The 17,569-nt window shown below is 43.8% G+C and overlaps 2 protein-coding genes across 2 annotated transcripts; both read right to left on the bottom strand.

Moving 5' to 3' along the window:
- Nucleotides 1-1,825: 1,825 nt before the first annotated feature.
- Nucleotides 1,826-4,216, bottom strand: LOC139920879 (homeobox protein six1b). The gene is made up of 2 exons (XM_071910970.2): nucleotides 3,420-4,216; nucleotides 1,826-2,485 (listed from the first exon to the last, which is right to left on the bottom strand). The coding sequence occupies exons 1-2, from the start codon at nucleotides 3,977-3,979 to the stop codon at nucleotides 2,191-2,193; spliced, it is 855 nt and encodes a 284-aa protein (XP_071767071.1). The 5' UTR covers nucleotides 3,980-4,216; the 3' UTR covers nucleotides 1,826-2,190.
- A 6,790-nt stretch (nucleotides 4,217-11,006) lies between these two features.
- On the bottom strand, nucleotides 11,007-17,529 carry six4a (SIX homeobox 4a). The gene is made up of 3 exons (XM_071910958.2): nucleotides 16,691-17,529; nucleotides 14,237-14,937; nucleotides 11,007-13,433 (listed from the first exon to the last, which is right to left on the bottom strand). Exons 1-3 carry the CDS (start codon nucleotides 17,422-17,424, stop codon nucleotides 12,820-12,822), a joined length of 2,049 nt encoding a protein of 682 aa, XP_071767059.2. The 5' UTR covers nucleotides 17,425-17,529; the 3' UTR covers nucleotides 11,007-12,819.
- Nucleotides 17,530-17,569: the final 40 nt, after the last annotated feature.

Raw genomic sequence — 17,569 nt, 5'->3', positions numbered from 1 at the left:
TCATTTTGTAGGGGGTATGTGTCACATTTTTCTGTTTGCAGCTATTTCATTTTAGAATAAAACTGCCTCATATCTTCTGCTTGAAGTTAAAATGCTGGGAAAAGCCTCAGCTATTAGATTCAAGATGCAAGAACAGAAAACACTGAGGTGTGACAAAAAGCCTGGTGCTTTTTTTCACTGAATGGAGGTCTCAAACACACATATCACTCAAATACACCAATATGGAAAGCTGTAGATGATAGATGTATTAGGTGATAGACGGGGAACTCAGCCTCAGTGTGTTTAGTAGACCAGAGAGGCTGAGAAAAGGCTTCTGGGATGCAAACTAGCCCAAGGTTCCTGCGCTACAGCCGGACACTGCAGCCTGCAGCCTGCAGCCTGCAGCCCTGCAATCTTCGCAATCAGGCAGTAATGCTAGCAGCGACTGTTTCAGATTATGCTCAGGAAATCCTCGGTGCTCTCTGCTCAAAACAATTTACCCTGACATGAGCCGAAGCAGCGTAGGGGGTGGGGGACGAGAGAGTTGTCCTCACCAGATTCCTTTTCCGAGGCCACACCACATTTTGTCTTTCTCCAAATATGTCAAATATGTCAGTTTGGCCCCAAATCTGTTTAGACTCCTGCAGATTAACAACTGAAAATTTACCTTTGCTCAGTACATTATTATTATCATTATTATTATCATCATAATTATTGTTATTGTTGTTGTTGTTATTGTCGTTGTTGTTGTTGTTGTTGTTGTTGTTGTTGTTGTTGATGATGATGATGATGATGATGATGATGACGATGATGATGATGTTTTTTTGGGGGGGGTTTGCTAATACTTATATAGCTTATTGTATTTTAGTGATAGGATTTTTTTTTTTTATCTATTGCTGTTATTAGCCCATATATTGTTTGTTTTGTTTTGTTTTGTTTTGTTTTGTTTTGTTTTGTTTTGTTTTGTTTTGTTTTGTGTTATAGGGCAGCTCTATTAATTTAGTAAAAGGCAGTGAAGTTAACTTTTTTTTTTTCATTAGCTATGGGATGTTTGCCATTTCTGTTCTAAACTCCAAAGATGGTAAAGGTTGGGTGGTGACGCTTTCCCATGGCCCAGAACCGACAGAACAAACTCTTGGAGAGCAAAGAAAACACGGCAACAAAAACCCAATGATCCGCAGCACTCAACCAAAAAAATGGCAACAAAAAAAAAATGGCTGTCCTTTAACCTAACATTTTTCATGCAACAGTCATACTATATTCAGCAGGACCAACGATGGCGCCTGTCTAATAGCTTCCTCACAGATAGCTGGTGTTTTGTATAACATAATTTTACTTTATGACACTGTGTAGTGAATTGTGTTTTTTCATTATTATTATTTTGTTAAAGGAGCGCCTATAGTTTGCATAATGTCAGAATAATTCCCGATCGCCTATAGCTTAATTAAAGTGACCAAATCCCACCATTGTTTATTTTAATAGCTAGTTAGTCATTTTTGCGTGTAGTCCTACAAGGCTACAAGACCTTATTAAGGCACCTATTATTGTCTATTGTTTTTTAGGATACACCCATTCGGAGCAGTATGGAAAGAACATGATTAAATAGGACCAAAATTCTGTAATAGGAAATAAATCACAGTTAAATTGTCTCCAGAGCTGAATTCACGATTAATTAATGATAAATGACAATGATTATTCACTTCCCGATTCACTTGGTTGGCACAGGTTTGAGGGGCAGGACGGATAATTGCTATAATACATTGATTTATGTATTATTTTTACTCTCAATAAGCGGATATACAAATAACACACATAAGACAAATGTATTACTTTTGTTTTATTGGAAACTAATTACCATGACTCTAATGAAAACGTTGCCTCTTAGTTTCCATAGCAGGAAGTTGCTATAATTCTTTTGTTATCTTAACAAAATATCATAAATTAAGCAAATGGGCAGTCCAGTTAAGTGTTTCGTTGAGTTAAGAGTTCCAGAAAGGGGGCTGGTTGTATTTTCATGGGCAGGAGATCAGAAACCTCCAGTAAGGGGCTACAGGACAGGTAAGCGCATAAAGGAATTTTGTTCTAACCAAATTTAACGACAGACAAGTCAGTCTATATTATAAGGTACTATAGTGTTATTTCATACATGTACTCAATCTGATACAGTTATCAGTCTTTTTTTTTTGCAAAATATAGTAATCAAGCAGCCTCTTAAGAGCCTAGATCCACAAGACTGGAGGTTAGAGGTCCCAACAAGGAGTCCTGGAGTTGGTGCGGGTGTCCGTGCATGCCGTGCACCGACTGTGGGCCCCCCAGGCCGGACATGGGGTAAGCGGAGGCCCCGGGGTGGCTCATGTTGCCCTGGAGCAAAAGCACTGAGTTCTGGTCGGGGCTTTGAGGTGGAGAAAACTCGTCCTCCGAGCTGGACATGAGAGACTTTCCTCCGTCCAACGGGGACAGCTGGTTCTGTTTGTTGCCGCCTGCGTTGTTGTTTTCACTGTTCTCTCTAGAAATTATAATGGGGAGAAAAGGATAGAATACTTACTTTACTTTTTTTTTTTGTAACAATAAATCAATAAGTTAGACCTGCATGAAACATGTGGAGCTGAACAATTAAGACCTACAAACAGCATAAAGGCAGCCATATTTATTTTAGAATAACAACTCGGCTAAATAAAACAGGCCTTAAAGAAAAACAAATCGGAAAGGTTTAGCTCTCCGTCTTCTCTGCACTTTCTTATTTATTCGTTCTTATGTTTGACGATTTTTGATAGCTTTTTCACATGAGAGTCTGTTAAACAAAGTGTGCTGCTTGTGTATTCTTTTATTCTAATGTCGCTTAACCCAATTTAACCTTTAACACGCAGCATCTCAGTAGCCTGAGGCTCTCAAAAAATGTGACCATATTTAGCTGCTTTTTGCATCCATCAATCAAAAATATTTACGGTTACAATATTTGCATTCTTTGAGGCTGCATTTTTGTTTTTCTCCTACGGTTTAAGTTATAATTTAGGTTAAAACAAGACAAACGGGTTAGTTTCTGAGGAGAACACATCAGTTGTCAACACTACGCTACTGTTTGACCATGGTACAAATCAGGAAAGGCCGGTTTGGGGGATGGAAATACATCTTAAATCAATAAATAATTGCATTTTTCTATTTGAAACAAAAATAATTTCTTTCTCTGTCCTTAGCTGTTATTTTATTTCTTTTCCTAGAGTAGCACTTCTCTCTCACAGGATCACTCTGTGGTCACATGAATATTGCCAGGACACTGTGACTGACCCTTGCACTGTTTTGGCTGCTTGTAATTTTGGGGATATATACTCTATGAATTGAACCTTACGTCGCTCTGGATAAGATGTAAACTAAATGTAATGGAGATGACTGTCACTGATGCAACTTCTAAGCAATAACTAGGCTGTATTTCGCAGACATACCTCTCTTTCGCCTCTGCAGCTCTGTCTCTCTGCCGTCTGTTTTTGAACCAGTTGCTGACCTGCGTGGTGGTCAGTCCTGTGGCCTCGGCCAGCTCTCTCTTTTCCCGTGGGGACGGATACGGGTTATGCGTGTACCACTCTCTCAGGACGCCCCTGGACTTCTCCTTAAAGCAGTAGCTGGTCTCCTCGCCGTCCCATATCGTGCGGGGCAAAGGGAATTTCCTCCGCACCCTGTACTTCCCTACAGCTCCGAGCGGCCGGCCGCGCAGTTTCTCCGCCTCCACGTAGTGCGCCTTCAGCCAGAGCTGCTGCAGCTTGGGGTGGTTGTGAGGAGAGAACTGGTGACTCTCCAGGATCTTATAGAGCTCTCTGAAGTTCCCCCGGTGAAAAGCCACCACTGCCTTGGCTTTGAGGACGCTCTCGTTCTTGTGGAGGTGGTCACAAGCGGGCAGAGACCACAGGAAGCGACCGAGCCTCTCCAGGTTTCCTCCCTGCTGCAACACCTCGCAAACACATGCCACTTGCTCCTGGGTAAACCCGAAGGACGGTAATATAGACATGATGTCCGATCTCACTCCTCCGCCCAGACGCTGGTATCCAAAACGATAGCTTTCGTGTATTTTTCTGTTCTTGGTTTGTTGTTGCAATGCTATCCGGCGCAATCCGTTCGCGCAATATAGGCCTATCCAGTCCACTCCAGCCCCTGATGCGCACAGCAGATTGGGATGTTGATTGTTGGGACAATTTGTTCCTGTTGGAGATATGTCAGGCTTAAAGGGAGCCTGTGCGTTTCGGTGATTGGCTCTCCCTCTGCCCTGCACCCTGTACAGCAGAGCAGGACTGAGTTTGCAGCTCCGTTTCCTCCCCAGAGGCAGTGCGTCAGGGGCTGAAATAGGAGCGCTCCCACCTCCCACCCCCACAATCCCTCTGCTGCTTCAACTGGGGGAGCAGAGCGGCACCTAAATGCTAATCAATTATTACAGACCTCTTAAAAGCTTTTTATTTATTTTTTTAACATGTTCTGAATATATATCCCATATAATTGAGAGTATAGGCTTGACACTCCAGATTTCACACGTGGGGCAATACAGCATTGCAGCTCAATACATTATCACTTATCATATCCAGTGGAGTGTAAACCCACAAAAACTCAGTTTTTATTTTGGGAAGGAAGTTTACCCACTTTTTTAGGCTGACATAAATCTTTACGACATATATTTATAATATATAGCCTATAAGCAGTATTAAACTGATGCTTGTTATAGTAAATAGGGTATTTTAAGGAAAAACGCATAAATGAATAGCTACTTCTCTACAAAATATAATTGATTTTTGTTTATATTGATGGTTGTTTGCCTTATAATGATCTGGAGATCATAGTTTACCCTCCTTTTTATTTACCGCTGCATCACTGATCATAGTTCACGCCCACCACGTTAATTACATGCAGATTGCAGCATAGGTGTATCCCGCCTTTCATAGTCTATTAATTATGAAGTAGTTTATTTTATGAGGTGATATAATTTAATAACTTCCTATGATAGTCAGGCCTACGCGTGCCGCTCATGCTGTGCCATTACGTAGGCCTTTATATGAGTAACCTACCTGGCCAAGATGTTATGGGCTATAGACCACCAGTAGAAATTCAGCCCCTTAAGTGTGTGTGTGTGTGTGTGTGTGTGTGTGTGTGTGTGTATGTGCGCGCGCGCGCGCGCGTGTGTGTGTGTGTGTGTGAGAGAGAGAGCGTAAGAGAGAGAGAGAGAGAGAGAGACTGATATGAAATTTCACATGGTCTATTTGCTTACTGTTTCACAAACATCTTGAGCAAGGAGGAGTCCATCAGGTCGGAAAAACAGGCAAACAGAAAAATCGCACAAGTTCAATGTGTTTGTATCATTCCCACCACTTATATGTATATTGACAAAATAAAGGAGTGTATCAGAAATTAATTGCGCCTATATGTCAAGCTATAATTTTATTGATTCGTGAGATAGGCGTCAACAACAAACCAGTTTCTGATTCACTTTTTTTAAATATGTAGCCAATTTCCACAGGCTGAAGAGCTCTACAGCCTGTATAGACCTGAAGATGAATATCATTTATAGACAGACGACAACCATAAGCATCACATCAATAGCACTTCACTGCTTTTGTCGCTGCTTTACTATAGGCTATTTATTTTCTACATCAAGTGTTTTTGGAGACCTGCTTTTGAATTCAAGTAGCCTTAGCCTACATTTATATTTCAGGGCTTAGATGGGCACCGCACTGTCTCCAGTGTTTTGTGTGGGGGTGAAACACAAAACCAATCCATTAGTAAATGAGTTCTGTGTCACACTGGTTCTTGGTGGTGGAGTTGTTGGTTTGAGACACAGATCACATTTCTTTATCTACACCAGGATTTGCAACTCGACTCCCGTGCAATATGTTAAGGAACAGGGGGAAGGCCTAGAAAATAATATTTAGCCTTCTGCAGATGGTTTTGAGATGATAACCTGCAGCCTGGAGGATTTTTACTATGATGACATGATGATCCGTCGAGCTGAACTATTGTTTTGTGGCGACAGACACCTGTAAAAACAAAGAGACTGAATGAGATCAGCTCTGATGAGCTCCACTATGAAATAAAAGTAAAATTTAGCCCAAGATATGGACAAAAATCATCAATGTAGTAGACTATAATGATAAAATGCGAGACAATAGGATGATGCGTTTAAAAACAACAACCTCTTGCTATTTGGGGATGTAATGACTATTGGAGTTATGGACCGAGAAAAAAACAAAGCTTTTAATTCAGGGGAAGGTGGCTATTTGTTTGGCCAGTCTGCCTTTATTTGGAGCTGATCCTTGTATCTTGTGTAAAAGCAACAAACATTTCCCTTCAATGATGACTTTATTATGGAGCATCTACTTTTCCATTAAAGTCGGCTTTGCCTGTCAAACAACGATTTACTGAGTAGGAAGCCTATCAGGTGCTGGATTTACCCAATCTAGTCTACCTGAATGGATGAGCTGCAGCTCGTGCGTAATATTAGCTCCTAAGTTAGCTGTTCCAGTCCTCACTTCTGATTGGCTGAATCACGTTCTAAGTCGTTACGGACACACCTGTGACGCATTAGTTAATGTAAATATTAGGCCTAATTTAAATATTAGGCCTAAGTATCCTATATATATATATAACAAATTTAACAACCATGTTGGTTAGCTACTGTTCAAAAAACTACAGTGCATTAGGCCTACCAAACGGAAAAATAACATTTAATTATTAGGCTACCGATTAAAAATAACAGATTTCTTGAACATTTGTGTTGCTGGTTGTTATAAAAGCCATTTTGGAACAGTTTAGCCTACTCCACTCGCCTCGTGAGTATAGCAACGCCTATCCTGTAAACCACGGCGTTTCGTCGCATTGCATAAATGATTCTGGTAATTTGGTGTAGGCTAATGTAGATTTTGAATGGGATCGTCGCTTGTCATAGACTGGGCCGCCTGTGTCCCGGGTCTAGCAGCGCTTCAGTTGTGTAAAACCTCAGTGCTTCAGCAAATGAGCTGTCTGATGAGCGGCTCTCGGGTTTCTCTAATATCTCTACCACATTGCGCCGCGCCTCCTCCTTTAACCCGAGCAGCCCGGGGGTCGAGATTATTTCAAGATGTGGACTCTCCTCCTCTCTGACACGGCGGCCAGTGCTGAGCTCGGTGCTCAAAAAGTAATGCAATACTGAGGCTATTACTCGTTACTCATAATTCAAAATATCACTTTCACTACATATCCTCCTCCGGGGAGCAGTAATTCGTTATAGGCCTACATCCCAAAACTGGCGGTTACCATCCCCCTGTTCAAAAGCCAAATATCGCTGATGTCCAATAGGCTGAGTGAGAATATTTCACCCCGAGAAAGTAATATTTTCTGCCATTTAATTTAAACTAGCCTAGTGTATGAGAGGACGACGACTAATTACAAAGTAGAGTTGGGAGTTGGGGCTATGTGGGGGGGGGGGGGCTGTCGTTTTTGGATAATTCTACTTCAATATGATAGCCTATTTAGTGGAGGTGATAACAAAGGCAAGGACTTATTCTTTATTGATAACTGCAATGCTATTAGGCTACTGTAATTGACATGGACCTATAATTCGTTACACTACGCGTAACTGGGAAAAGTAACGAAATTACTTAGGCTAATGCGTTACCACCCAACTCGTCTCGCGACACCCGCCATGCAACTGCACACAACTCCGGTGGAAGGAGAGAAACAGAGAAAAAAGGGATGGACACCAGAAAACACTTCATAAAAATGTCATCATCAAAAAGACTATGTTTCCTATTGGAGGGTTTATTTAAAAAAAATGGAAGAAAATTGAAAGAACTACTGGCTCACTGAAAGTAGGCTAGAGCAGATGGTTTTCACTCGATCTAAATCCAAAGTGCTATTTCAGCTGTGTGTGCTGGAACAATGCCGATACTGTTTAAATTGACTGAAAAATGTCCAATGTAGCCTATCGCGTGGGTTTCATTTGGATTTTTTGGACTTTGTGACATTCAAAATAACTAATTCAAAATGTTAAATAAAGAATTCGTTAAATTCAAAACCAAAAATCAATTAGCCATTTCTGAGACAGGCCTGTTTTTTTTTTTTTTTTTTTTTTTTTTGTTTAAACCTTATTATAGCAATTTCCACACACCTATGCAAGTTTGTTTACCTATAGTAGCCTAGAATTCTCTGAATATTAAGTAGGTTACTGTAATTGATGATTGACGATTTATTGACAAATTAATGAACTGACAGATAATTTGTAACTCGCTTAGGCCTTTTGGTTAATTCAATCTAAAATGTGGCTTTAATTTAAGCAAGAGTTAAAAGGGATTTATTCCGGGAAGTGAAAGGCACTGAAAAGGCAGCTCCTTCTCTCAAAACAAAACACAACTGTTGACATGAGTGAGTTAAATGAAATTGGAGCTGCAATTATCAGCTTAACAGAGTTTCCTGTCATGTTGGAAAATTAGACCTGGTACAAGTGCGCTGGGGTTAGCCCCCATCAAAATCATTACGCATTTCCTCAGAGGGCCACCTCCACAAATATGCAATTATGGCCTCAGCTTTTACAGTTCTCCATTCGGTAAACACGCCTCAGGCATGTAGATCAAGATATTTGTATTAGGGAAATTATTTTTGCTCCGGGGCTGAAAAAACTCAACAAACCAAGCGACCAAACAAACCCATAAACAAACAAAAGCAACGATTTAAATAGGCTGCTGCGCTACCATGTGTGCCTACCGGCAGGGAGGGGGCGCCATGTTATTATCAACGTCATGACAATATTATGATGATACAACCCGACTTAAAATATAACTCTTGAAATTATCATGTAAGTTGCTACATGGGTTTTTAGCAAATGACAAGAAGTGTGTTTGGCCACGCTGCTCACTAGTCATGTTACTGCGTTGCTCCTGTTACAAAGTGCTGTTTTTCTCTCTGGGAAATACCATTTGACCACTGTGGTGTGGACATGATGCAGCCTCCCAGCTGGTGCCTCTCTCTCCTATCCCATTTCAACCAACTGTGTGTTTGTGAGTGTGTGTGTCTCCCCCCCCCCCCCCCCCTCTCTCTCTCTCTCTCACACACACACACACACACACACTTACAAATGTGGTAAAACCCGTGTAGTGAGGGTCACTCCACCACAGGTTTAGACCGTCAGCCCACATATGGCAGATGTTGTCCTCATTGTCCAGAACCAACCAGTGAGTCACACCGGGCCGCATCTTCCTCTTCCCATACTGGATGACGGACTGGACATGTGCACATATTCTTCCCCCTGCCAAGCAACAAGTCAATTATTTCAAGTAGAGGTAAAAGAAAAAAATCCACAAGTTTTGTAGACAGTTGGCGACTGTAGTTTCATGTAAACACCATCACCTATTTTCCACCCACAGAGCAGCGTGTTTATGCAAAAAGACGCAGAATGGAGAAGCTGCCTCTTGCTCGGCTAGTAGTGGTGGGTCTGTGTGAGCGGGCTGGTACCCTGTGACCCCTGCCCTCTCATTAGTGGGACGTGGAGCAGTGGAGTACCGTGCTCCCCAGGTCATGTTACATATGGCTTGCAGTCTGCTGCGCCGCATTAAATGTCAGCTTTGAAACCATCTGAAAGATCAGAGGTCAGCGTTTTTAATAAGGCCCGGGTTCTGGGGGGGTTCCCTCCTTTTACTGCACGCCCAAGTATGTTTTACGTCGCACGTTTGAAATTGTGGACAAAATGATACATCTGCTCGTTCTGCTACTTAGATATGGAGATGTCCTGTTTTATTTTCCAAGGAGAAATCAAACAATACAATTTAAATACATTTTGATGTGTCATTCTGCATTATATAGGTAGTCTAGTAGATATATTTTAATTAGCAATCAGTAAGTAATATTGCTCATACAAATGTACTACATAGCCTGCGTCGAGGCAACAATCCTGCTGCTTTCCTGTGTAATTTACAGGCACAATACAAAGGTGGAATTTGGAGTTTTCTGTGGCCCCCTCCCCGTGAGACCCATAGATCATGGGCTCCTGTTGCGAATGGGACATTGTTCTGGGCTCCAACAAAGCCGTTTTCACCCTCTTCAATATTACAGGAGGAGTTACCCGATACCTAACAATCAGCTAATCCAATGCCCATGGCGACGAGGTCACCTGTGCACAGGTAACTTTATCCCGCTTGCCTGCCTCTCCCTCTCTTTCTCGCCAGTCTCTCCCATTTTTTTTCTCTCTCTCTGTGCCTCAACAGTGAGCACAGACAAACAGCCTCTGTTTATTTAGGTCACCAGTTAGATCATATAAGTCCTCCGAGCAGGATCCACTGAGAGGACAACTCCTATACTCCGGTACAGAGATTTTGTGCATAAAATCCCCTGCTGTTCGTCCAATTGTGCAACTTGCTCTCCATCTTATCTGTCCTTCCTGGTTTTGTTGGGAGCCCACTGAGTGAGCGAGTATTGGGTGGAACTTTATGAATTCATGGACAATCCCCCAAAGCCATGAGAGGAGTTCAGGCTCTTTCTAGACAGAGACCCAGTGTCTGTGAGTGACAGCACCTCAGATTCATTCTTCCACATGTTGGGAGGGGTGTGGGGGGGTTGTTCAGCATTTAGCCCAGGGAAAAAGGCCGTCAGATTGGACTGGGCTGTGTGGAGCTGCAGACCCCCCACCCGAAAGAGCTTTACCTCTGGAAATCTCATTGCTGTTTATTTGAATTACAGGGGCTGAGATGAGAAAAGGAGGGCTAATGAACTCCAGGTTGCTAGGCATGTGCAAACGATCACTGCAGGTTTGCAGAGAGCAGCACTCGGCTTGCTGGATTACTGCATGCCAGTTTTTCCCCATCCTCACAAAGTTTGGCTACATAGGCCTCTTAAATGTTGGGAAGACATATGCTTTTTGTATGTCATAAATTTAGATGCGTTACAGACATACTGTGTGCCTAAAACTTCAGAGATCATTCCATAATTTTATCACAGTCATCATGTGCATTCAAATGGTAACCTTGTTAGAAAGAATAAAACATGCCAGTTTTATGTTTTTATAAATATAAACTTTTATTGCAGTATGGAGATTTAGAAAAATACATTCACATAATTCCAGATAACAAACATACAATTCAAACTAAGATAAAAAACAAAAACAAAACAACCATCAGTTTTACTATTTGCCCATGGCTCATTTTTGGTATATGATGTTAGAGCACTGAGGATACTTTCTCTGTAATGTCCATTCAAATAGGTGGGATTATGTCATGAAGCCTGACAAAGGAAAATCTTACTAGTCACTCTGTGTGTGAAGACCTGTGATGCACTGGTAGATGTGCGTGGTGAATGTTGGCCATGAGGTTGAAATGCATTGTTATGGTCATGTATGTCGGCGTGGAATTAGGCTTCTGTTGTGAAAAGCACCAGACACACTTGACAAACGGGCTCTACGCTCCCTTCTGTCCCTCGTCTGTCTGACAACAGCGGTGAAATATGTCGTGTCTCTGAAGCTGTGATGTCAAGAGCTATGACAGAACTTACATTCAGTGTTATTTGGAAAAACAACAAACGTAAAAGGCACTAGTGTCCAAAACATTGTGATGCCATGCGAAGGGAAATTATTAGAATCCCTCTCCATTTTAAAAAGTGGGACCATGAAAATACATGCTGCATGTAGGTCTGTCTCCTCAGTCGGTGCTACACTTCTGTCCCTTGTTCCTTATACATTTCAAAAGCATACCAGCTGTAGATATGTTTACATCTGACTTTATAGAAAAATATCCTTTGATTATTGACATTTTGAGAGACACATCAAAATGAAACACGATATAGTATAGCATTGTCACATCTAGTTAACATACTATGAGTTGCAGCATTATAAACAATATATGATGAACGACATGTGAAACAACAGTGTGACCTTTTGATCATCTCCCATAACTTGGGAGATGGGTCTCACAAATTGCTAGTTGTTGTGGCTTGAAATGGGATTCATTAGTGAAATAGTGTATGTTTGTTGAGGTGCGTCATCCTGACAAACCCTCCAACATGAAGGCTGTTTGAAACATGTACAATCTTCTGTTGTAATGTCATTATGGTAGTGCAAATACCAAAACAGACCAATGCAATCTGATATTTTAGGTAGCAGAAAGGCACATTCATTTCAGCTCCAGTCCCATTAACAACACCCACCATGCTGAATCACTCCTAGCTCATTTGGTATGGCAGAAAGTGTGAATGCAGGGATTAGCAGTGACTTGAGAAGCATTCAGAGAATTTCAGGTGCTTACTGAAGGACAAATTTGCCTAAACCAGCAACTTCATGTGCATAATGAGAGACCTATTTGCTGCATGTGTGTGCAGTCCTTCAGTAAAGCCGTTGTGGTCTAAGTGACCATTTTCACTGAGACGCTGTCCCTCGTCCCCCTACTGAATGACCTTTTTGGTTTGACCCACATGACGCATTTAGTTTGGAGGAACATCCTGGTCACATGACTTGGGGCATTCCAACACCTGCTTCTGCAGATCAAATCCACTCAACAGGAAGTAGCAGGTGTTGTCTATAAAAATGCACATTTAAACATGGCTCCAACACATACAGGGGCTTCTTCTATTTGCAAGTAACAGTTGTAAAGTTTCGTCTTATGTTCGGGGGTTTTAAAAGATGTCATAGATTTTTTTTTTTTATGATAAATTCATAGCGCCCACCAAAGGGGCTTGTATCTGAATAGAGTGCATTGTAAAAGTCAAATGAACACAATGTCTGCAAATAATTTAACATTTAGAGGAAATGAATGGTAAAAAAACACACACGCACACACACACAAGTAAAAAGATTCACCATATCACTGCTTGGGCGGACGCGAGTGCTTCTGCAAGGAGATAGGTCTGAGGTTAAAGGTCAGCCATGTCCTCATCCATCTGCACTGTCTGTAGTTTGGCGAGCTCCTTCCCCTCCACAGCCTCCATCTCCCCGCACATGGCCCGCACCATCTCGCTCACCCCACCCGAGCCGGAGCCGCCCACCTTGTCCTCTGACAGGTTCATGTAGCTGCTGTTTATGCCGGCGCCCATCAGGTGCGCGGAGGGGGCCGACTGCGCCTCGTGGCCTCCCAGATACTCCGCGGGCTGGAGGTGGTGGCCGCTCGGGTCCGTGTGGGCCATCAGGGGCGTGCTGACGGTGAGGGTGGTGTAGACCTCCGGCTCGGGGCTGGACGAGCTGACGGTGGCGACGTTGGCGGCTGAGGCGGGGCCTCGGCTGGAAGGGACCTCCTCCGAGCTGGGGGTGGTGTAGCTGATCTGGCCGCTGGGGTCCAGGTGGAGGCCGTGGTGGTACGAGGAGTAGACGCCTCCCTCCAGCGGCTCCTTCTTGATGGAGGTCTGGCCGGTGCTGCCCATGCTGTAGAGCACTGTGCTGTGGTGCAGGGGCGTCATGGTCAGCTTGTCCTGCGGCTGGAAGGAGTCCTCACTGGAGGAGCTCACTGCTACATTGTTCAATGGCATTGTACCTGGAGGAACAAAATGACAGATCAACACATATCTCTAACTCCATTTCAGTTAGATCAAGATTTTACATCTCCATAGCTGAATCCCCTTTCCATTTCTCACAATACTATTTGCTTAACTTACAGCAGGACTCAGCCTCAAAATCGCTGTTGTGTGTCTCAGACACTTCATGCTCTTTATGCCTGACCCTGTGGCACCCCAGAGACTGCAGGACTAATGCAAAAGCCTGCCAGGAGCCAACTGCAAGCTCTAGTTTTCAGTTTTTTCCTTATTATTCATTGTGGTGTAGATTCTCTGCTTTCTGTCAAAGTAAGTGGTGTAATGGCTCATTCCCTGTTAGTGCATTTCATGGCCCTCTGATTGTCTGAAACATGTTTCCCTCCTCCCTGGTCTGGAGATCAAGAGTGTAGTGATGATGAGTGATGGTGACTTCAGAACCTATGTTATATTCATCTCTAGGGTTTTCAAAGGACCACCATTTGTGTGTGTGTGTGTGTGTGTGTGTGTGTGTGTGGCCCTTCACTATTTCTTCTGCTCTGTGTTATGTGTAGTATCAGCCCTTTGGGCTCAGGTCCAAACACATACAAGCCAAGAATAAAGCAGCTCAGATGTATTAGATGTAGTAAAGGCCTGTTGACAAACCACCAGGGAAGTGCAACATTGCACTGGAACGTTTTAAGGAGGGTAAAGGGCATCATCGGCCTAGTATATTCTAAATGTAACTTCAGGGTAAACACAGCAGTAAAAGAAGAAGTAAGAAAGAAGCTTGTGAGTTTGTAAACAACGTACCATTTTGCGAACCCACCTTGTGTGATTGTTGAAGAAGAGGTGGCAGAAGAGAGCTGCAGGGGAGGAAGACCCACGTTGCTGTTGAGTAGCGAGCTGCCATCGCTGTCGGACACTCCGCTCGGTACCTGGACCAGGCTGTAGCCGCCCAGCTGCAGCGCGCCTGACGAGGAGCTGAACGTCAACACGGAGGAGCCCCCGTTCTGGGCGGCCATGCTGTGAACCCCCTCCAGCTTCACCTCCGCCCCGTTCACGCAGCCGGCGTAGGAGGCGTACTGCAGGGCCGAGTCCTCCGCAGAACTGCCCAGTCCCTTCTCCTGTCCCGACTGCATCTGCATGTCCACCCCAGATCCCCCCAGCAGCACCCCTCCAGATGGCCTCAGAGGGTTGAAGGCCAAGGGCTGGATGCCCAAATTCAGCCCGTTGAAGAGGATGTTACTGGGGGTGTGGAGGTAAGACGAGCCACCATTGTGAAACACGGTGGAGGAGGTGTTACTGGTCACTAGATTTCCGTTGTAGAGCCCCCCACTGCTGGATCCAGGGGGCATCTTGATGTCCCCAATCTGTTGGATGACCACCCCACTGTCCAGAGGCCCCGTTTGCAGGGGGAGGGTCCCATGGGTGATCGTCCCATCTGAGGAGTTGGAGAGGGGCCGAGGAGACAGCTCCTCCTGCCCTTTGCTAGACTCGTCCTCTGTGCTGTGGTTTCCATCAGATTCACTGTGAAAACGAAATGTAGACAAATGAGAGGCTGCGTGGCACAAAACGAGACAAGGAACTGTTTGTGGTGATGATATCTTATTATTATTGTTTTATTTATTATTTTGTCTCCTGTTTGTGTACTTTTCTGTGAAAGCAGAAGCTCCCTAATAAAAAATATTCACAAACATGAAGTAAATATCCAATAAAATTTAAATTGTGAGATTGAATTAAATTTCCTTTGCCTCTACACTTTGACTGTAATAAGAAGTGGACATTTGTTAGTGTGTTATTACACAGCTGTGAAGAGCAGGCTGCCCTGTGATGTGTGGATCTGTTACCCCATGGAGAGCTGCACTGACAACAGCCACCATCAACGACCACGCAGCCATTTGGCGCAATAAATTCTGGTGTGACAAATGCAAGCAATGGTGGCGTGACGAGACAAATGGCTAAAACATTGTATTTGCATTTGTTTTTTAACTTTCATTTGCTGTAGTAATTTAAAATTCCGATATATATTCCTATGCAAGATGTTATAGCATAAAAAAACCATATCAACATCGCTATTACAGCTTATAAATTAACCTCGTTTTCAAGAGTGATTCAAACAGCTGCACCCCCCCCAACCCCCCCCCCCCCCCACACACACACACACACACACACACACACACACTTCACCCCCAACTTCGAGGAAAAGATATAAAGAAAGACATTAGTAAATATCTAGGTTATAGCCGTTTAGTATTGACTGTATCAATACAGTCAATACAGTTTTTCCCCAAAAAATCCACAGGTTTTGACTTTTAGTCGGCTAAGCTTGTAGTGTAAGCTTTATTTTTGTAGCGAGTTAAAGGCAGCCTAGTAATGTGTTGCGTGTTTGTGTGCGAGAGAGAGAGAGAGAGAGAGAGAGAGAGAGAGAGAGAGAGAGAGAGAGAGAGAGAGAGGTCACCTCCACCAGGTGCGCGTCAGCTTTGTTCACAGAGAAGAAAACATGAAAGAAGACAACATTCTGTCTGTATGTGTGGAGGATTATGAAATGAAACGCTGAAGCTTTAAGATCCTTTTTGGTCTAAAAGGAAAAAAAGTAATAATGAAAATGATTTATGTGCCGAGCTGGGGACACACACAACCGCATGCACACACTGGTGCGTTTGTACTTGTGCGTGTGTGCGTACATCCGTGGGTCCGTGCACACACACACACACACACACACACACACACACACACACACACACACACACACACACAATAAGAAGAAGAAATTGAATTAATTCTTCTGCTCATCTAGATGTATTGTTTAATTAAAGTTACCCCACTTAATTTATTTGACAGTGAAATCACAGGAGTATGTAAGTTACTTTGTAAGTTTTTGTTGCTTATGGTCTCCATGCCCCTTAGCACCAACACACTTGAAACCGGATCTGAATGGCAACCGCTTCATATTTCAAAACATTAAAAGCGTGCTCCTAACCCTTTTACGCACACTTTTTTGTTTCTAAATTATCAACAGTTAATGATTAACGCTGTCAAGTCGTATAAGTAAGCTCGACGGGTGATTATGAAATAGACTGAGTGTGTCTCTGAGTGTGAATGGTTGTAAACCAAGCCAGCTTCGTCCTTGCACGCAAAAGCTTTCAAATGACTTTGTTAAAATTAGCCCAGGTCTAAATTTCAACGCGCCTTTTACGCACAGCACACTCAGTGGGATATTTTTAATTAATTGATTCATATGATTGAAATAGCTGGTGTCTTATTCCTTTTGTTGTCTCACCTTTTTGATTGCGCCTCGGACGGATTTCTGTCCCTCTGTCTCCTGTTTTTGAACCAGTTGCTGACCTGGGTCAAGGAGAGTCCTGTAATCTTGGCGAGGTTTCTTTTCTCGGCAGGAGAAGGATACCTATTCTGCTTATACAGATCCTTCAGCGCGTTTCGGGACCTCTCTTTGAAGCAATACACCGTCTCCTCGCCGTCCCAGATAGTCCTGGGGAGAGGGTACTTTCTCCGGAGACGGTACTTGTCCACGGCGCCCAGGGGTCTCCCCCGCGCCTTCTCCGCCTCGGTGTACCGGGCCTTGTACCAGAGGTCTTGCAACGAGGGGTGGTTGGACGGACTGAAACTGTGGTTCTCCAAAATACTGTACAGCTCCTGGTACCGAGCCTGGTGGAAAGCGACGAGGGCTTGGGCTTTTAGGATGCTTTCGTTGCCGCGTAGCAGGTCGCTCTGTGGCAGGGACCACAGGAACCTGGCCAGCCGGTCCACATTGCCTCCCTGCTGTAAAGCCTCGCACACACAGGCCACTTGCTCCGGGGAGAAAGCCAGAGAGGAAGCGGCGCTCACCAGCAGCTCCGTGCGCACCGCGTCGGTGTTGGGAGTTGTGCGCTCCATGGACAACTCCGCCGCGTCCAGCGCCACAAGCTTGATGCACTCCCGCTTATCCGCCTCCTTCACATTTTCTCTCTTGATGTCATCTGCTGTTGTGACTTCTCCGGCAGAAGAAGAAGACATTTTTTTGTTCGAGCCTTCCCTGGTAAAGTCACTCCTCCCAGCTCGATCAGGTTACCTCCTCGCCATGCGAATGCGATCGGATATCTGACAGCAGCTGTAAGTAGATATCTCTCTCCCCTTTTCCTTCCAACGTGACTTTTACTCT

This window comes from Centroberyx gerrardi, chromosome 17 (genome assembly GCF_048128805.1).
Source record: "Centroberyx gerrardi isolate f3 chromosome 17, fCenGer3.hap1.cur.20231027, whole genome shotgun sequence".
Classification (NCBI taxonomy): Eukaryota; Metazoa; Chordata; class Actinopteri; order Beryciformes; family Berycidae; genus Centroberyx; species Centroberyx gerrardi.
The sequence above is the reverse complement of the archived record's forward strand: the minus strand, read 5'-3'. Positions and strand labels throughout refer to the sequence as shown.